A 19,343-nucleotide genomic window follows, 5' to 3' on the forward strand; every position below is an offset into this window, starting at 1 on the left:
GACCCAAAAATTGTCGTTAAATTCAAACGATTTCACAGAGTTCAACAAATTTTTCGCGGGATTTCGACTGGAACGGTTTTGTAGCGCAAAGTCTCATCTTTACAACGCTGTTAGAAAAATTGATGTACGATTTTTTTTCGCCGTTCTATCGCATGTTGAACGGGACATGTGCCGACAGTATTGAAACAACATGCTGCTAGAACTGATGAAGGTAAATTTGCAATTTTGAAAAATCTGGGTGATAAAAAAATTAAATAGTGCACTGTATAATCTCCTTAAGAGCACACGAAGCTTGGTCCAGAACAATGTTTAACGAATGCGCCACCAAATTTTTATTCAATTTCGTTTCTTGGACTATTTCGCTCTTCTTGAATTTGTCTAAATATAAAAAATTTGCTAGGACAATTTTCGAGGCTCCGCCCTCCGCTAAAAAATGCCCTTATCCGCCGAAGTTTCAGTGACCCATTAATTTCGGTCAGCGTGTTTCAACAAGAAGCTCGAGGCCGGGCGGCGTCCACAAAGCGCAAAGTTCAAAGTTTATTCGAATCGATATCGCGGCGCAGTTCCGCGCGTGAATAATTCAGCAGCGGCGAGTATTATGCGGCCAATAAAGCAGCCCGGGGGGACGTCCGACGAAAAACCTATTTTTTTAGCCCTGTCCCCTCCCGCGTCGAATGGAAACTTAAAGCGGAACGCGTCGCGATTATTTCCGGAACCGATACTGAATTTCCCGTCGCCAGGATTCATTATCATTTCAATCACTTCAATCGTTCAACCCGATCAACGGGATCAAGCTCCTTGGTTTTAATTATTTTTCTTAGGAAACCCTTACCAACACGTTTCTGACATTTTTCTGTTTAAAATGAGTCCAAACACGGCATAGTTCCGACAACCTTTCCTGGAGCCTCTATTATCCGAACCGGTCATATAAAAATTTTGCGAATATAAACAGTTCTGATGCGAACCGTAGACAAGATGATCCAGTGCTGATAAACTACTCAAAATTTCATCTAGCGTTGTGTTCAGGTAACTGTTATCTACTAATTAGAGTTCGGATAATCGAGGTTCTACTGTTTCCCGGATTGCACGAGTAAAAACAGTCCGAATGGGGTCGTGTTTATCGTTTTAATCAGGAGATCGTCAGGAGTGTGTTCGTTGATTAAAAAATCATGAAAAACCAGAATCGTTCCACGGATACGTCACAATTTTTCGTTTTCTCGCTCCGCTTTGACGTCAGCGATGAAAGGATGGAACATTGAAATTTCGGTTTGAAAATTTACGTGTTACAGTCCCGCTACCGTCGGTCAAAGCGGGACCAGGGCCAATTAGAGACGATAGGCGCGAGAACGAACGGCGCAAAACGGATGACCGTGTAATTTCCGGTTTGCGAGTCTCGCGGTAACTGTCGGTCGCAAAGAAGAAAAAAAGTAGGGCTCGCGAAGCGGAGAGTGGAGGTAAATTTGAAGCGGCGAGGGAGAGCTCAAAGGGAAAGGACCGTCGAAAGTGGCGAGCGAGAGGAGAGTTCTCCGCATTGTTCGCTCGCTCGCGTTCCTTTCACGCGCTAGACGCAACGGCAAGGCGGCGTCGGAACCGGTTCCCGCGGACTTAATAATTTCATTAGGAGCGAATTAAGCGAAGTGGATGCTTCTTAACGACGCGCTCGAGGCGCGCCGAGGCAAAGAAGCGAGGCGGAGTCGCTCAAAGAAACGGCTCCGGGTCGCCGGTCTTCGTCTCGGGCCTACCCGTTTACCTGGGCACCGTCTAATGAAGACGGCCGTTATTGCAGCCACCGCGTTGCAACTGCAGCTCTCTTTCCCCATTGCAACAGTCTTCTCCCGCTTCGTTTATCGAATTCAGTTCCGGTGTCAAAGCGACCAGACTCTCGACAACGTTCAATGACCGGAGGCTTTCCGCCGGATTAGAATGACCGCATCGGCTTCCCAACGAGATTGTCGTCTCCGAAGATGGCGTCGGGAATATTCTGCCGAGGAATGAACCTCATTCCGAAGCCGCTTCTAAATTATAAATTAGGTCAGTCGTATTTTTGGGCGCTAGAAATTACTATTTTGCTTCATAAAAATAACGAAAATGTCTCTATCCAAATTTTTAGCCATTTCTTTTACAATATATGTCCAAAGAAGTCAATTTGTTAAATATTTCCTCGTGGATGCATATTTGCAATCTTCAATGTTCCTAAATTAAAAATATTAGAAGCCACCATTTTGACAGGTGTCGATGGTTACTACTTACAGCTGCATTCGCCGATAATTCCTGTTTAAACGATTTCGCTGTATATGTCGCCGAGGCCTGGATGATAAACGTCGCGGAATTATCCCCACCACCGCGGGGTATACCTCGTGAGGAGCCATGAAGCTCGAGTGACCTCTGCCGTTGTGGAGTGTAAACATAACTCGGGTATGTCTCCTGCGCGATACATGACGCTGGCAAGACCCGTGTTGTTGACATAAATCGAGAACACACTGAATTGTACTATTACTACGGGACAGAGGGAGTTTTTATTAGACTGTAGATTTTACCTAACACGTTAACTGCCACGTCAGTCACATATGACCGACAGTGATTTTTAACTAGGTTTAGAAATTCATTTTTATTGTGACGTATCCAGATAAACCGAAATTGGGATCTTTAGAATTCGAAAGGGTCAAGACAGCATCCCCTATAACACATTTTAAATTTCTACTTTCGGTTTCATTAACCCCCAGCCAGGCGCAATATGACTTTTACAAAAACACATATGTTACTCAAATAAAAACATGTTTATTATTCCATTTGCTTACAACATTGGCGAAAGCAATTTCCGAGCATTTATTACAATTTAAAAGACAAAGCAACCAACATTGGCTGTGCCTGTTAGATCAGTTGCGCCCGACGGAGGGTTAATCAAATTACACTGATTTCGTAAGAATGTAGGATCGATTTCTGGCATTTAACGTGTCAAGGGAAAAATGGGTGGGGACGAAACTCTTATCTTGCGGTACGAATTTTTCCCGCATTTTTTAATGATCTTACCGTCGATCCCGTTGCGCGAATCTAACAAGTGTCTCGCCGCAACGGAAACTCAATCTTCCCGCGGGAAGAAGACGTCTATCGGGGGAGCGCTCAGAAAAAAGAGCAGAACCAGGGAAATCGCGATTCGCGTTATCGGCGCTGACAGAGCGTCGGATTAATCGCGCGGCGCCGATCGTCCAGAGAAATCGTCGCGTCGCGTCGTCGCGGGCCGGTGTTATCGGAAACGGGATTATAAATGCAAACTGCATCGGTAATTGGTCACCGCGCGGCCGATGTAAACCGTCGCAATTTTTCTCTGCCGATCACGATCGACGCGTTTTTTCTGTCGGAGGAGGATCGATCGCGATTCCGTGCAAATTGGAAATAACTCCGGGGCGCCGCGGCGTTAATTCAATGGCGGCACTGGGTTCGGCTTATCGTGTCTCGCGGATACGCTCCGCGGACGAGTTACAACGAAACGAACACTGCCGGGAAAAAACAACAACAACAACGACAAAAAGGGAGGAAAAAAATACACAAAACCGTGTATACCCGTTCCGCTAACCGTAAAAACATTCCGGCGAACGATACCCGTAAAACAGGATCGCGTTATTTCCGCGCGTTTACAAGCGGTGACGAAACTGTTCCTCGCGAACGACGAGCCGCCGCGCCGCCGCTAAAGGCTCGACATTTGTTACGCAGCACCGATAACGGATGCATAAAATGTTTCGGACGTTTGTTCGCGAATTACGACGAACTCCTACCCGATCCCCGATATACGGGCAAAGTTTCTCCGTGCGCGCTGTTTCTGACCCAGTGATTCACGGCGAGCCGTCCGACGCGCCGTCGAAACTGATACGTATCGCTAATTCGGGATTCCGTCTTCCGCTCTACCAGATTCCACGACGATTTTCGCCCCCGTTCGAACAGCAGAATCGTCTCCGTTCGATTTTACGTCCGGACATGTCGGGGACAATTTTATTGACCCGGTTTCGATAGGAAATACAGTGAATTCTCGATATATGTCTTGCCGGCGACATATATCCTCCAGGAGACATACCTGAGGCTTGTTATGTTTACACTCTTCAGGATCTGAGGTCTGTTGAGTTTCTAGGCCCTTCACCGGGTACACCTTGCAGCAGTGGGGATAATCCCGCGACGTTTATGATCGAGGCCTTGGCGACATATATAGAAATATCACTGTATTCGGTTATATTCAGAAGTTTGTCATCTTTCTTGATTTCTCCGCCATTTACTAATTTGATCTTGAGACGCTTTTCGTGTTTATTAGTTTTCAGGTTCAAAGAAGTGGGGGATGATTTTATTATTGCATTTTTGGCAGGAAGCATTCGGTTATCTTGATAATGTAAATATTAAGAGAATTTAAGAACATCATTGTTGAGTATCTTCAATATATTAAAATTATTAACGAAAGAAATAAATTCCTGGTTCCCGTACCTTGCAATTAATGCAAATAATTTTTATTTTAAGTTTGCCTGATTTCCTTGAAGAGTTAAACTAAACTATAGAACAAATACAAATTCACCGTTTTTACTAAGAAATGGTCAAAAACCTTATAATTAAATTTTGAGGCAAGCAATGACAGTAAACAGAGGTATAAAATTTATATAAAATTGCTTTATTCCTTTAGGAAATTGTCGAAAATCTCGCAATTAATTCAAGAGTCAAGTCGTCACGGCAAACAAAAGCAAAATTGCTTCTCCTTTAAAAAAATAGTTAAAGACAATAAACTCAGTGCAGCCATGTATAAAATCGTTAGTCAGGGGTTAATCAGAGGTTAACGATGGTCCTGGCCGTAGCTAATGATCGAAATGAAGCGGCCGCGTTTAAGAAATATCGGAGCACCCCCCCCCCCTGGAGACTCGATTTTCAATAAATTCGCGGTTAAGCCGATCGCCGGCCGATCTCGCGAATAATTTACCGGCTGTACGATCGATCGGATAAATGGAGATTTTCCGGGGCTCATCGACGCTCCGTAGAATTTCATTTAATCAAATTCCCGAGGCGAAATCCTGTTACAAACTCGCATTGAACGCATCGGCGACGGAGGAGAGCTCGCGTCCTCCTCCTCCGGCGAAATCGGTTTGCGAATATTTTGCCACGGAGACGCCGAAATCATGGCTGCCCTGCTTTTAGGGTTTTCGAAAGAGGAAGGTCTCTTCTCCCTATAGCGGCTGGGCTCGGGCTATTGTTCGGAGCATCCCCCGAACTTCGAGCAATAACCCCTGAATATTCAATTAACAACGATTAACCGGAGGGGCGGCCAGGAATTAGGAGCAGAAAAGCCGCGATTAAAATCGAATTTCCTGGCCCGGAAGATACCGAGAGCAGCCGCCTGCCACTTGCCGGAGGCTCAGCCGACTGATCCTCTTCTGGCAACTTCCGCCGTTGAGAGCCCACTGGCCCATGGGAAATGATAGTGATCCTGATCTTACCTCTGGGGACGGCTTCGTGGCGATTTTGTCCGACGATAATTAATTTGTGTGGCGGAACTTTTGGGAATTTTTTCCGGGAAACTAAATTTGTGTATAATACTGAATCATGCCCGAATATAATGCAAAAAGTTCCACAGCTCTATATCATTTAGTTTTTCCAGAATAAATTTATAAAAATTACCCCTCTTTGGAGTACTTCACTGGGAGATACTTTTGAAGAGGGTGGGGCAATTTTGGGGAATTTATTCCGGGAAACCTAAATTTTGCTGTGCCCAATAAAAATTTGTGTATAACATTGAATTATGCCCGAATATAATGCAAAAAGTTTCACAACTCTATATCATTTAGTTTTCCCAGAATAAATTTATAAAAATTACCCTTCCTTGGGGTACTTCACTGGGAGATACTTTTGAAGAGGGTAGGGCACTTTTGGGAATTTATTCCGGGAAACCTAAATGTGTCTGTGCGCAACAAAAATTTGTGGACGATACTGAATCCTTCCCGAACATAACGCAAAAAGTTTCGTAGCTGTATGCCATTTATTATTCCTGTAATAAATTATTAAGAGTGTCCTATCTTATTGGGGTAACTTAACGGGAGAATACTCTCAAAGAGATAGACATCTTCAAAATGCTAATTACAAAATTCTGTTACAGATATCGGGACGGGACTCGGACCACTTCGTGAGTACTCTCTTTAAGTTTCATTGCGAAAATGTTGAAGAGGATCGTCGCACCGACTAGCCAATAAGAATTTCTTATTCAACACCCTGTTCAATAGAGTGCGACAGCTCTCTCTATAAAAGTCCACTGTTATTAAAGATCTATTACATCAGCTTTGATGAAACTTTCAACCATTAGATAACAACTTAACCGCACTCCCAAACTTGGGTAAGTTCTACCACGGTATCTTCAATATTGGATTTCTAAGAAAGTATTGACTCCGCCTGTACACCTATATCTACCCATAACAATGTATTATTATGGACACATTCATTATTATATGTAGGATTTATATAAAACATGAATCTACAGTTTTACAAATTATTTAACACTAAAAAGGTATACTTGAACTTCTTTAATTTTACTCTTTTTTACTTGTACCGACTCAAATTAAAATTCCTCTTTCGCAGAAAATCTTCGACAAAGAATCTTCAACAGAAGACCATCCAAAAAGTTATTAGACGGATTTACAAGCCAGTAGTCCCTCTCCCAGAAGCAACAGCTAGTCCCATCGACTTCCGGTGACCAATCCCGCAAAACCGCGACTTCTTTTTTCCCACGAACGCAAGATCCCCAGCCCGAACAGATTGCTTCCAGGGTGGAGGGGGGTTGTAGAAAAACGGGGCGAGTTTCCTCTGCGGCAGTTGGCAAAGTTTCGGCAGACCAGGTGTCCCCGTAAGACAGGGATGAACAATGGTTTGTCCCGGTCCGCGATGCAAAGAACGCGGGCAGCCTCTACTCGTGGTCGGATAGAAATCCTGGCGGCGCGTCACATAATTTATCGCGGCCCACTTAGTCGTGGCCGAGAGTCATTAAGGACGGCGTGGCTGGCGCGTCAGGAGTTGCACACTTTGTCACGGCAAGTTTCTACGGCGTGGCAATTCCGCGAGCCCGCGCCGCGCCGATTAAATTACGCGCCCGCGGAGTCCGCTGCGAGGAAACTTCCGCGACTCTGGCCTCGTTTCTTTCCGCGTGCTCTCGGTGCCTTTTTTTCTCCTGCTGACTGTCCATTCTGCTGTGAACGGCTCCCTAAAAATATTAGGTTTTAGTATAAAATACGTCGGAATCAAGTCTGACCAATATCGACCATTTCTACTTAAACCACAGTGATTCATATCGTTCTGCATTTACCTCGAAATTGAGAGGTGTCTCTTCCAAATCTTAAGTACCATAACTCGGTGCCTTTTTTCTCCAGCTGATTGTCCATTCTGCTGTGATCGGCTCCCTAAAAATATTAGGTTTTAGTATAAAATACGTCGGAAGCAAGTCTGACCAATATCAACCGTTTCTACTTAAACCACAGTAATCCATATTGTTCTGCATTTACCTCGAAATTGAAAGGAGTCTTCCAAATCTTAAGTACCATAACTCGGTGCCTTTTTTCTCCTGCTGATTGTCTATTCTGCTGTGAACGGCTCCCTAAAAATATTAGGTTTTAGTGTAAAATACGCCGGAAGCAAGTCTGACCAATATCGACCATTTCTACTTAAACCACAGTGATCCATATTGTTCTGCATTTACCTCGAAATTGCGAGGAGTCACTTCAAAATCTTAAGTACCATTAAAATACTAGTATTTCGGATCGGAGCTATTTCCACTTAGAATATAATAAATTAAATTGCTGTTCGCTTAAGTCAGATGTGAATCTCTTTCAAGCATCGGATACCATTAAGATGTAACATGGCTCGGAACGAAGCCTCATTAATTTTATCCGTCTCCATTCAGATTACGATAAATCATATTGCAGCCCATTCATCTTCTAGATTAAGAAACACCCTCTTCAAACATCAAATACAATTATCGTACCAATATAATCGGGTTCACGGCTGCGTCTGAGTACCACTGTCTCCTTTCACTTAATTTATGATAAATCATATCGCCGGTTATTAAAGTCTTGAAAAGAGCCTCTTTCAAATAACGTCGCTATTAAAATACTAGCGCAAGCTGCGTCGGCGTTAAGTCTGATTAATACTGTCCGTTTCCACTTCCAGTATAATAAATCATATCGCTGTTTATTTAGATCAAGTGTGAAAAGAATTCGGACATCACAGACGATTAAAATGCTAGTGTAAAAGCTGTATCGACGTTGAGTCTGATTAATACTGTCCGTTTCTACTTAAATCGTGATAATTCAAATTGCTCTGTATTCACCTCCATCTTTTTGTTCTTTTGGAAGCGTCCGAGCATTGTTTTCGGTTCATTAAAAATATTGGATCAGGGGGTACGCGTTTTCATTCGATTCCTCCATTTCTTAGAATTCTGATTTTTTATTTTTGTATGCTGGCAAGTTAATTGTCAAATTCGAGGTTTTATCAGATTCACAGCAGAAATGAAATTAGGTTTTCAAAAGTTCCACCGATTTATCAGTCCGTCCGGTGCTAAACGGGTCGAGCCGGCTTCGACGACCATAACATAAATCCGGGCCCTAACTTTCCGAAGATCACCGAGTTGCACCCTATATATCCAGAGATGGCCCTACGTTCTTCGAGAATAATTTCGTCAAACTTCTCCGATTCCGCTCGATATTCGCCTCGGCAGTGCTCAGATTGGAAGATTGCTAGGGAGACGCCGCGGGAATTTATGGTACTGAGTTCCACCCTGTTATGCGAAGCACTGTACGAGCTGCATTTGGCTCGCGCATAATTTTCTGCCTGTCCACGGACCAGTCGAGCAATTTTGCTAGAATTCTATTTTTGCGATGTTCAATGGTAAATTTTGACTTACCTGATCTCGTTACCAAAATTTTTCCATTCCAAAAGATCTGTCACATCGTACTCCACAGACTAATCATCGACAACAGAACTTCCTACACAGTGCCAGAAAAATTGTCATAGCTTCAGAAGTCGAAGAAAGTTTCTCGATAAATTCTCCCGTCGATCCAGAAGATCGCGAAACCGTTTGGATGGACTCCCGGGCGAGCGATCTGCCGGGACGGTAAAATAAAAAACCGCTGTCAGCTCGAAACAACGGCGGTGAGTCGGTCGGTCTAGAAATCTGAATAGTTGAGCGGAATATCGAGGCTCCGCGTCTCGTCGCGTCGTCACGAAACTCCGGGAAGAACAGTTTCCGTGTCCGGGATACAGACAGATCCCGCTCCCGAGATCCAGAGGATAGGTGGAATACGGTTTGACACGTTCCACGAGATTGCCGCGCCGAATATCTGAATCTTACATTGCCGTTTCAATCCGAATCTGTCTTCGAGATTCCGCCTCCTTTCGCATGCATTACCGCTTCTCTGCCCGCGTAATAACGTCCCGTCCAAACGAAATGTTTCATAATCCCTCGCCCCGGAGTTAGACTCCCCTTTCTTATGCCAGTCTCTTCGTCTTCTGTCCCTCTTTTTCTTCGTCCCTTTCTCCGCGACTCTCCCGTCGCAGTTTCATTAGGAGAACGCGCGCGGGGAGATACAAGCATGGAAAAATGGAAATGCTATTGCTCTTCGTCCGCATTTTTATCGCGGTCCTCCCTTCGGTCTGGAACGAACGAGTCTGTTTTACGACGGCGACGTCGGCTCCCCCGATCGTTGTACCACACGGCTCTTTGTTAACTTACTTCCTCATTTTTTCGTCGACTACTTAAATTATTAAGTATTCCTGTTGAGTAAACGTCGGTTTTCTGAAGCTTCGTAAACGTTTTATCAATTTCGATGAACTTTTAGGTACCTGAAAATTGTTTATTGATTAACAACATCGTAGATAAGCGACGAAAACCGAAAGTAGAGCAATCGTCGTGTAGATCACGTCGAGCACGGTAATTGAAAAAAAAGATTTTCCAAATCGGTCCAGTAACAGCCGAGTAAATCGATACGATCACTTCTGTCTTCCGGATTTTGGAACCATTTTTTCTCGGAGACGGAGCCTCGTACGAGAAAATTTCGTTCTTCGTTCTCGACTCGGTTCTTCGCGTAGTATGACAAGACGCTGTTGTAATTACGTTCTGAGCAGTTTCGAGGCGGCTGCTTTTCGATCGGAGCTGCGGGAAGTTTGAACGACCCAGTTTTACCGATCCGTCGGCGAGTTTCGCTGGCGAAAATTCGCGATTACGCCGCGGCTAACAGAAAATGATAGCCGCGAGGGGTCTCTCGGGTTTCTTCGAAATTATCCGAGCGTTTTACGCCTCGGCGGTTACTGGAGCGGCCGACCGCGCGCGGTAAATCAACGGCGCGGCGGCCGCGCGTTTCCCTCGAAGGAAATTCGTCGGTTTTCCGCGTAAATCAGCGAATCGGGGCCACGGATTCTTTTCGCGCGCCGCGTGCCACCCGACGTCCGTGTAAAAGTAATCGGCAGCTCGAATCCGCAGTCGTATCGCGCCGGTTTTACGATTTCCGAATGCCGCATTCGCCCGACTCCCCGGTTGCGCCGGAAAAATTCCGCGAATCCAAAGTGTTTCGTTTAAAAAATTATTTGCTTTCGAGAGGCGAATTTCACGATTTTCTGAGAGACTGGCACACTGGGCTCGTGCAAATCTTTGCGTTTTATTTTTATTTGACGAACGGCTGACGGCTGCTGTTTATTACTGGCAAGAGAGCTGGATCCACTCAACGTATCGATTTTCTTTTGTATATTCGAATTGACTAAATGGAACAGATTTGACGGTAAATTAAAAAATAGTTTGAAAGCGTAGAATCTATGCTTTCAATTGCACGGATCTCCAAAATTACAGCGTCATAAAATCTCCTGTAACAATTCCATAAATTCTCGTTCGCCTTTACAGGGCTCAATAAATCTTTTTTAGACAAAATACAGTTGCACCAGTCGAAGCTGCGCCATAATTTCTCCCGAAGTCTGAAAAAATAATTACAGCCACGGTCGGTCCAACCGAGTTTTCCAGTCGGGAATCACAAGTTTCCCGACAACGTCGAGCCATTTAATTATTCCCAGGGGACAAGGGAGAGCATTCCCTCAGAAGAGTCGAGCAGAAGGGACGTTCGAGTCGGCAGGATCTCGTTCCAGAGGATCGGCGAGCTTGAAATCCTGGATGGTGGAAGGAAACGGAAGAAAAGCGACCGCGTTGCCGGACGGTAACTCGCCATTCGTCTTCGTTGTGCGAACCGAGCCAGCCTGGAAAAGTGTCGGCCGGTCTTGTAACCTGTTGTACCCCGGCCGCCTGTTCCGCGACAGTTCCACGATTTACGGTCTCTGCTTAATTAATGCCAATTAAACGGGCCGCGCGCGATCGACAACCCCGCGCTCATAAATAACTCCGGCTAGAGCATGACGCCAGTTTATTAGGAACGACGCGTAAATCCACCCTCCTGCCGCTGGCCGCGTCGATGCACCGTGCAACGTAATATCGCGCTCAGTTTTTGCTCTGCTATTTTTTAATATGTATTGCTGAGCGCGCGTTGCAAATGCATGGGTATCGATCGGCTTAGAACGCCTGTAAATATCGTTGCACTGAGTATACCGAGGAATTTATGAGACATCTGTAGAATATGATGAAGTTTGTAGCACTTTCGTCAACTATAATACAGGTAAAACACAGTTACAACGGTGTCTTCAAATATTACGTGAAAAACTGAGTCGAAAACCAAGAATGAGATTTTTTCGTACGGGGCTCCGTTTTCGAGAAAAAGTGGTTCCAAAATCCGGAAGACGGGAGCGATTGTACCGATTTACTCGGCTGTTGGTGGACCGATTTCGAAAATCTTTTTTTTGAATTACTGTGCCCGACGGGATCTATACGACGATTATACTAACATTTATTTTCGGTTGTGTTTTTCACAAGTTCCCCTTTTTACCATCTTTAGCATTTGCTGTAAATAAACCTGGAACTTTTGGCGTGGAAATGACTGTCAATTTTTGTACAGAATAAACATTTTCCGCGTCAACAGGATTACGTTCTTATATTTTCACAGTTTCGTATTTTCTCTACAAATTTTTGGCGCAAACTCCACAGCCCGGAACAACAAACAGGAGCATCGAACATTCGGATCTACCAGAGTAACTCGTTCGTAACACATTTTTTTTGGACCCTTTCCTCGGCGAGGTTTTATTATGAAAGGTACGGCAATGTTTAAAACAACTTCCGAGCAAAGAGTGGCTGCGCGTTTGCGAAACAGTTTCGAAATTTGTTCCGTCGATGGCCCGATGAAATAGGGCGCGGTATATTTTCTAAATGAATTTTTCAAAGCGTGTCCGACGGGAACTCGAAACCTCGAGAGCTCGTTGTGTAACGGTCGATTCGCGATCGCCGCGGATAAATCGTCGGGAAAAGTTCGCGGTGGATCGTAGATCGTCGGCGTTCGATCGGTATTTATCGCCTGGGAGAAATTGCAGCGCGAAAACACGGATATCGGGAACGGCTTAAAAATACGGATCCCGTTTAATCCGAGGGCGCTTGCTTGTCCGAGCAACCGGCGCGGCCCGCTCTGTCTTAATCGATTATTTATCGAGTCTGTTCTGCTGTTTCCTCGCCATTAGCGACGCCGGAGTAATTAATACGCGGCCGAACGGGACCCGACGCGTCGAATTCGCACGGTGTTATCCTCGGGAACCGGAAACGCGCGAGCAAGAAACTCGCTGAATGCTGATTTCACCTCGGTGAGCATCGGCGAACTTTCCATTTAGGCGTTCGATCGTTTGCTGGTGGGGAATTGTTGAACTCCGTGCTTTTCGAACGACTAATCTGAGAAATTAATGGGACGCGTGTTGGATACTGAAATGGCACCTTGGGAAGTCGATTTTAAAATCGTACGTACATGAAAAATACCGGTTTTTGATTTTTTTAACCATGTGCCCCGACTTTGAAAAAATTGTAAGCTACCGACCATAACAAAATATAAACTTATCTCGTAATTTCTACAAGAAATCGGTATTTTAAAATTTGTTTCATTTTTTAAAATTCTGTTTCGAAGCTAAAAATTCTGAGAAAATTCATAAATGTGCATTGTAGTAGCTATAATGTGCCTGATTTTTTAAAGAATTTTCAATTGAAGAGGATAGGAGAAATTACGGAAAATCCTGATTTTCTTTGTCACCCCATTGCTACCCCCCATGTCGACATATAGGGTTGAAAGTTGGCACAAAGCATTTTCTTTGCATAAGCTATCGAATGGACTGTTGCAAGATTCATTAAAAATTAATTATTGCCAGACAAGTGGAATAAGAATGGTCAAGGTTTAAATCAGTAAAATAAGACAAGTAGAATAGGCACAAATAAGTCAGACAATTGAGATTGAAACGTAACTGCATTAAATATCTGTATAAAATTTTCTAATTTCATACATTATTCTATGAAAACTAACTTGTGAAATATATTTCCTTCGTTAACTAAAAAACACTGCTGGAAAATTAACGTGGTAGAATTAATTTTTGTATTTTAGAAATGTTGCATAACCGTACAAAGAGCACAAGTAATTTATATAGCCATTTAAATGGAATAGGAATGATCTATACGGTCAGACAAGTAGAATAGCGTTGATCAACGCCTACAAAGGTGGTATAAGAATGAATTATCGCCGGGCAAGTAGAATAGAGACAAGATAAGTCAGACAATAGGAACAGCGAAGATATCACCACAGAAGTAGAATCAGTATGATCAACGTTCAAGAAAATGGAACAAGGATATTAGAAGTAATTGTTCTCCATCTTTGTTCTAAGTATCAACCTAGTTGTTACCATAGAAGAACGTCAAATACTTTATAATCTTGAACACTTAAACATATTCTGCTCACCAGAATATTCAACTTTATTCACTCGATTTTTCGCAAATCTCATGCTTCATAAAAATGTGAATTATAAACAAAATGCGCCTGACAAATATTGTGACTACATGCACAATATTTATGTTTATGTTTACCTAGCACGATCCATATGAAATTCCTTAAAGCTCTGCCTTTGTTTTTCCCATTTATATCTGTTCTGAGAGTTTCCAGATTAAAAATAAATTCGGTGTCCCGTAACATTTATGTTCATCCAGCACATTGCATACGGAATTCCTTTTTCCGCGTTTCGTTCTTCCATTTATATCTGTTCTGAGAATTTCAAGATTAAAAAATAAATTGGGTATCTCACGTGTTCCCACCGTATCTATAATTAAAGTGCAGTGTTATTGTAAAATTGCCTGTAACCTCGATTGTGAAAAATTTTTTAATGTTGCCACGTCGCTGGTCATAGCGTTAATTACTTTTTCCCCGCCACTGCCGTGCTAATTTCAAAGTTCCCGCTACAAAAATGAAGAAGTCCCTTTGAACAGCCAGTGTGTAATCTCCTATTCGAATAATTACACGGCACACCGTCCATACATAATGAACAACGGTGGACCATCGATTCTTCCGAGCATGGTTCAGCATTCACCGCGTTGTCCTTTTATCGAGGATCGGCTCAAAGGTGAAGACGAAAGACCCTAATCTTCCCCGCTAGCTCGCGTGCGCCGCATAATAACCGCGTTACAGAGTGCCGATGGGCTACTACTATACCGTACCATACTATACCATACCATGGCATGGGGGTCTGTGGATTACAGTTTCGAAGGCAAATACTGTTGTTCGCGAAAAGTCATCAGCAACGCCAGATTTTCCACGCGCGGTATATCACGATTGAACGAACTGGTTCGGATTACATTGCGGACCTGTCCCGCGGAAAAACAACGAGTTTCTCTATTTACACTCTGTCTACAGTGAATTCTCGATATATGTCAACAATACGGGTCTTGCCAGCGACATATATCGTGCAGGAGACAAACCCGAGCAAACATAATACGTTATGTTTACACTCCTCGAGGACTCTCGAGGTTATACCCCGCGGTAGTGGGGATAACTCCGCGACATTTATCACCCAGGCCTTGGCGACATATATAGAGAAATCAGAAATTACCACGATGTATATCCCAGCTTTTGTTAAAATTTCTGTTATTTAGAAACTGCGATGGGTGTAACTGGAGCAAATGGGTTTCTGGATGCGTTTGTCGCACGTATGAATGCAGATATATTTGTTGAAGTATAGTGGACGATCGATTCGATCGAATCTCGTAGAAAACAGGAGGGCCCGATGAAGATAGGACGTGTAACCGGAAGTTTCCGCAGTTCCTCCGCGCTTATCAAGATTCGCAGGATAAAAGCAAAGTTTCGCCGGCACGCTGAAGAGGTGCGGTAAAGCACGCTATTGAAAGTATGCGACCAGGTTCGCCCGTTAACGAAGAAAGAGGACGTTGTCCGCGGAGGCTGTAATGAAACTCGAAGAGCAGAATGGACCGTGGACAATTCATCTTCTCGGGCCTGAAACTGTCAGCGTTTTTTAAAAACTTGGACAGAAGCTGGACAATCCTGGTGTCCCGTCTTAACTCTGAACTTTTACTGTTATACAGGGTGTCCGAAAAATGTTGTACTCGAAGGGGATGATTCCCGAGGTCATATGAAATAACTTTTTCCTTCGCGGAAACGTTCTCCGCGGCTTCGTTCAGGAGTTATTAACGAGAAACACGGACCAGAGTAATTTACAATATGTAAATTCATGTAGAATATAATTTTCAATGTCCCACAAGGTAAATTTAGTGTTCTCGACACCCGGTACAATCGCAGTGCAAGTGCAAAGACAACCATAAATTCGCTCGCATTCCGCGAGTCCACGTCGGAGAACGAAGCGAACGCGTTCAACCCCTTTGTTCCTTTATTCGACGGATCAAAGGTTGCCGGCACCGAAAGAATGGCCGCACACCTACACATAGGTGTGTCACAGGTGTCGGTGACCTAACGCGCGTGGAAATCGTACGCGTATCGACTTTTTCTCCGACGGGGACCGAAACATAGTAAAACAGATAGAGAAAGAGAGAGGGGGGAGGGGAACCAAGCCCGCATAAAAACGAGAACGATAGAAAGCAAAGAGAGAGAGAGAGCGGGAAAGAGAGCAAAGAGCGGGACTCCCCCGCGGTTTCTTTGCAAATATTTGCGCGACGAATCGGCTACAAAGTGGCGTCGTTTTTCCCGCGCAGTGGTGCTCACTTAAATTTCCAAAGTTTCAGATCCGGAAATCAAATTCTTACCGTGAGTGTTTGGTGATTGAGCACCCTAAGCGGTCTGCCTGTCAGTAATCTTTTAAATCCAAATACAATCTGACGTAAAAAATAAATGCGCATTAGGGAAAATTTCAAGTTCAGTAATTTTTGTTTTATCTTTTCAAAAGTGGTACGAACGGATTGTCGAGATTCTCCCGATTCGAACGAGTCCAAACACGACGCAGATCGGCCCACTTTTATACATTTTGTATATAGTAGTCACACACATGTCCTTAATTGTCATTTACATCGAGTCTACAAAGCTAGTGGGATATATGTCGTGTTTGGACTCGTTTTAATCAGAAAAATCTCAACAAGCCACAGGTACTACGTTGGGAAAGGCCAGACAAAATTTACTCAAATTTCAAAGCCACCAAAAATCCGAGACAAAATGCATAGTTCACATAATTTGGGAGAGCACCACTGCATTATTGGCTCGCGACGAACGAACGCGTGGGCGATCCTGGTTTTATCAGCGACGACGGGACACACCCTCCACCCCCGTGGTACAGAGAGAGAGAGAGAGAGGGGATGCAAACGACCCTCCCCCTCCCCTTCATCCCCCATCTCGCCTTTCTGCCACTGTTATCGCGTGCTCCCGTCGCTTCCGTTCTCTTCCGGGATTTTTTTATTTTCTCGGGGGGATATCGAGAGCTTTTACGGGAACGGGCAACGTCCCTGCAAATACGATACGATACGGACCGCTATTGCGCCCAGAGTCTCCATTATGCGAACATTTATTGAACGTACTCGCGTGTGTCCTCGCGGAGTCGCGCGAGAGAGTTCCAAGACGTTACGATCGACGGAAATGGGCAGACTTTCACTCGCGGATTTATGGTTGTAGGTAGCATGCTTGTTTTGGATCGTAAGGGCGTTTATCGGCGCAGCGAGTATGCTGGGATGTGCTCCTTCGTGATTGGACCTTTAGGGCTGGAGAGGGATTTTTCGAGAATGAAACAACCCCTTGCATTGTAACATCGAATCTACTAAATATGATATTAATTTCCTATGAATCAAAATAAAATTATACTTTGCCGTACAGGGTGTCCCAAATAACTTTGTTATTTGGACAGATACAAAAAAATGTTTGCAGAGAAAGTTACTGTATTTGGAGGCTGACATAAGGTTGCGTGGGTGAAGGGCATCTCACGGTCATATTTTCCGAGATCTTACGATCAGAATTTTTTTTAATGGAATCGATGGAGCATTAAATTCTGCGTACAAGTGTGTTGGACCTTTATATGTCCTGAATCGAATAGTTAACGAAATATATTAATATGTGGGTGTGGAATGTAATTTCTAATCCAATCTAATATCTTAATTTAAGGTCGAAAACCACTATCGTTGGGCGTTATCGCCGGGGTTCTCGGGCGGTTGCACGGATCATGGGCTTTTCTACAGTGTGCCATGAACCGAGTCGAATTCGCGCGCGAGATTTTCGGCGCGATAACTCGAGATAACGGGGCGCGGGTGTCGCGGATTTACCCGGGGCCGGTTCATTGGAATTCACGGTGTTGCACAGTGTTTCATAGCGTTTCGAATGGTGCGCATAACGGGACAAAATAGCGCACACGATTCGACAAAATCCGCAATTCATAGACTCGTCGAAATCGAATAGAACGTCCATTCGAAAATACTCCGCTTATCAATTTTCAACTCTGAGTTCATCTATCAAAAGAGGCTAACGAAAAGAATCAAAATAGAATTAAAAAAGTTAATTCAGAAAATTTCCTGGCACACGTTTGCCTTTATTATAGTTTAATCGAATAATTCGATCCAGCCGCTAGGGAATCACGTGGACGGATAGTTGGTCGCTCCGGGTCAGAACGGACCCGAGCGCATTGCAATGATTCAAATGTCAGTCAAACCGCCGAGTAGCCGGCTGTCGGTTAGCGTTCGAAAACGGCAAGTCTCGCCGCGTGACGGCGGATGTTAACGAGCATTGAATGCGACGTGATGAAACAATGATCGTCTCCGGGCCGTGGCGGGCCGGGTCGGGCCTCGGATAAGCAAACTCGCGGTTTGATTTTCATTAGCGACCCAATCGCCGGTCTATCTTTGCCGATCGGTAACCGAGGCGTGAACGAGAACCGGGGAGGACAAACGCGTCCTGCTGCAACGCGCGGAGTTCATTTGATCAGCATTGAGCAGCACGCGAACCGTGATTATCTCGTGACCGAAATGCGAAATCGACTGGCGCGCATGCGACAAGATGAATCAGCCCGCCATTGTGCTCGCGATTCTTTTCTCGGCTGCATTATTGCCGTTCGATTCGCGTGATCTTCCGCCTTTTCGACAATCCCAGTCGACTTTCAGATACACTGACTTATGGGTTCTATTCTTGATCGATTATGCCGTGGATATTTCTGTAATTGGCGCACTGCGGGTCTCTGTGCGAAATCAAATATTTCCAGTTGGGTTGCAATGAGCTGGAAAGAAATATACAGCTCATGTGATATTGAGTGTTTTTACTTGAAAAAATTGGTATACGCTCTTCAAACATAGAGAAATATCTGTACCAAATCTTAATACAAAAAGTTTAATAGTTTCCCTAAAACAAATTCCGGAATCTTGTTACTAAAATGTCATTCGATATCAGAGTACCTTCTTAAAACATGCTCCATAAATGAATTTATACCTCGGGCAATTTTGATTTTTTCTACTCGACAAAAATTGTACATGTACTCCACATACCCACAAATATGTATACCAAATCTTAATACAAAAAGTTTATTAGTTCCCCTAAAAAAAATTCCTAAACTTGCTCGGAAAATAGCATTCAAAAACAACATTTTTCATGGTGCACTGCAGGTTGTGGTAAAACGCGAGAGCGATTGGGCCCGGGCCAATAAACTGCAGAATTTGTAAATGATTTTCCATTTCAGCGGGGGAAATAAAGGAACGGGTCCATCAAAAATGGAAGTTAAAACGCAGAATCGTTGTCGAAGGGAAGAGGGTAGGAAACAAAAGGGCAAACGTACACGGTTGCCACTGGATACAAGCCAACGACTTGGTCGGTGCTTGGTCTACTTACGAGCGAACGGCCAATAAGGCTCCGACTGTGCTTTCCCCGTAATCGGCCATAAAAATTTACCCGGCTGTCCCGCGATAAAATTTAAATACAGATCGCGCGATCCGACGCTTCCGTTTATCGCCGATAATG

General features: G+C 44.1%; 1 protein-coding gene across 1 annotated transcript in view; it reads left to right on the forward strand.

Annotated features, from left to right (window-relative positions):
* LOC143361305 (uncharacterized) overlaps positions 1-19,343 on the forward strand; it is a 263,601-nt gene that overhangs the window by 68,917 nt on the left and 175,341 nt on the right. Inside the window, 1 exon segment of the mRNA XM_076800598.1 lies at positions 6,122-6,148. Coding sequence (XP_076656713.1) covers positions 6,122-6,148 — 27 coding nt within the window.

This window comes from Halictus rubicundus, chromosome 15 (assembly GCF_050948215.1).
Source record: "Halictus rubicundus isolate RS-2024b chromosome 15, iyHalRubi1_principal, whole genome shotgun sequence".
NCBI lineage: Eukaryota > Metazoa > Arthropoda > Insecta > Hymenoptera > Halictidae > Halictus > Halictus rubicundus.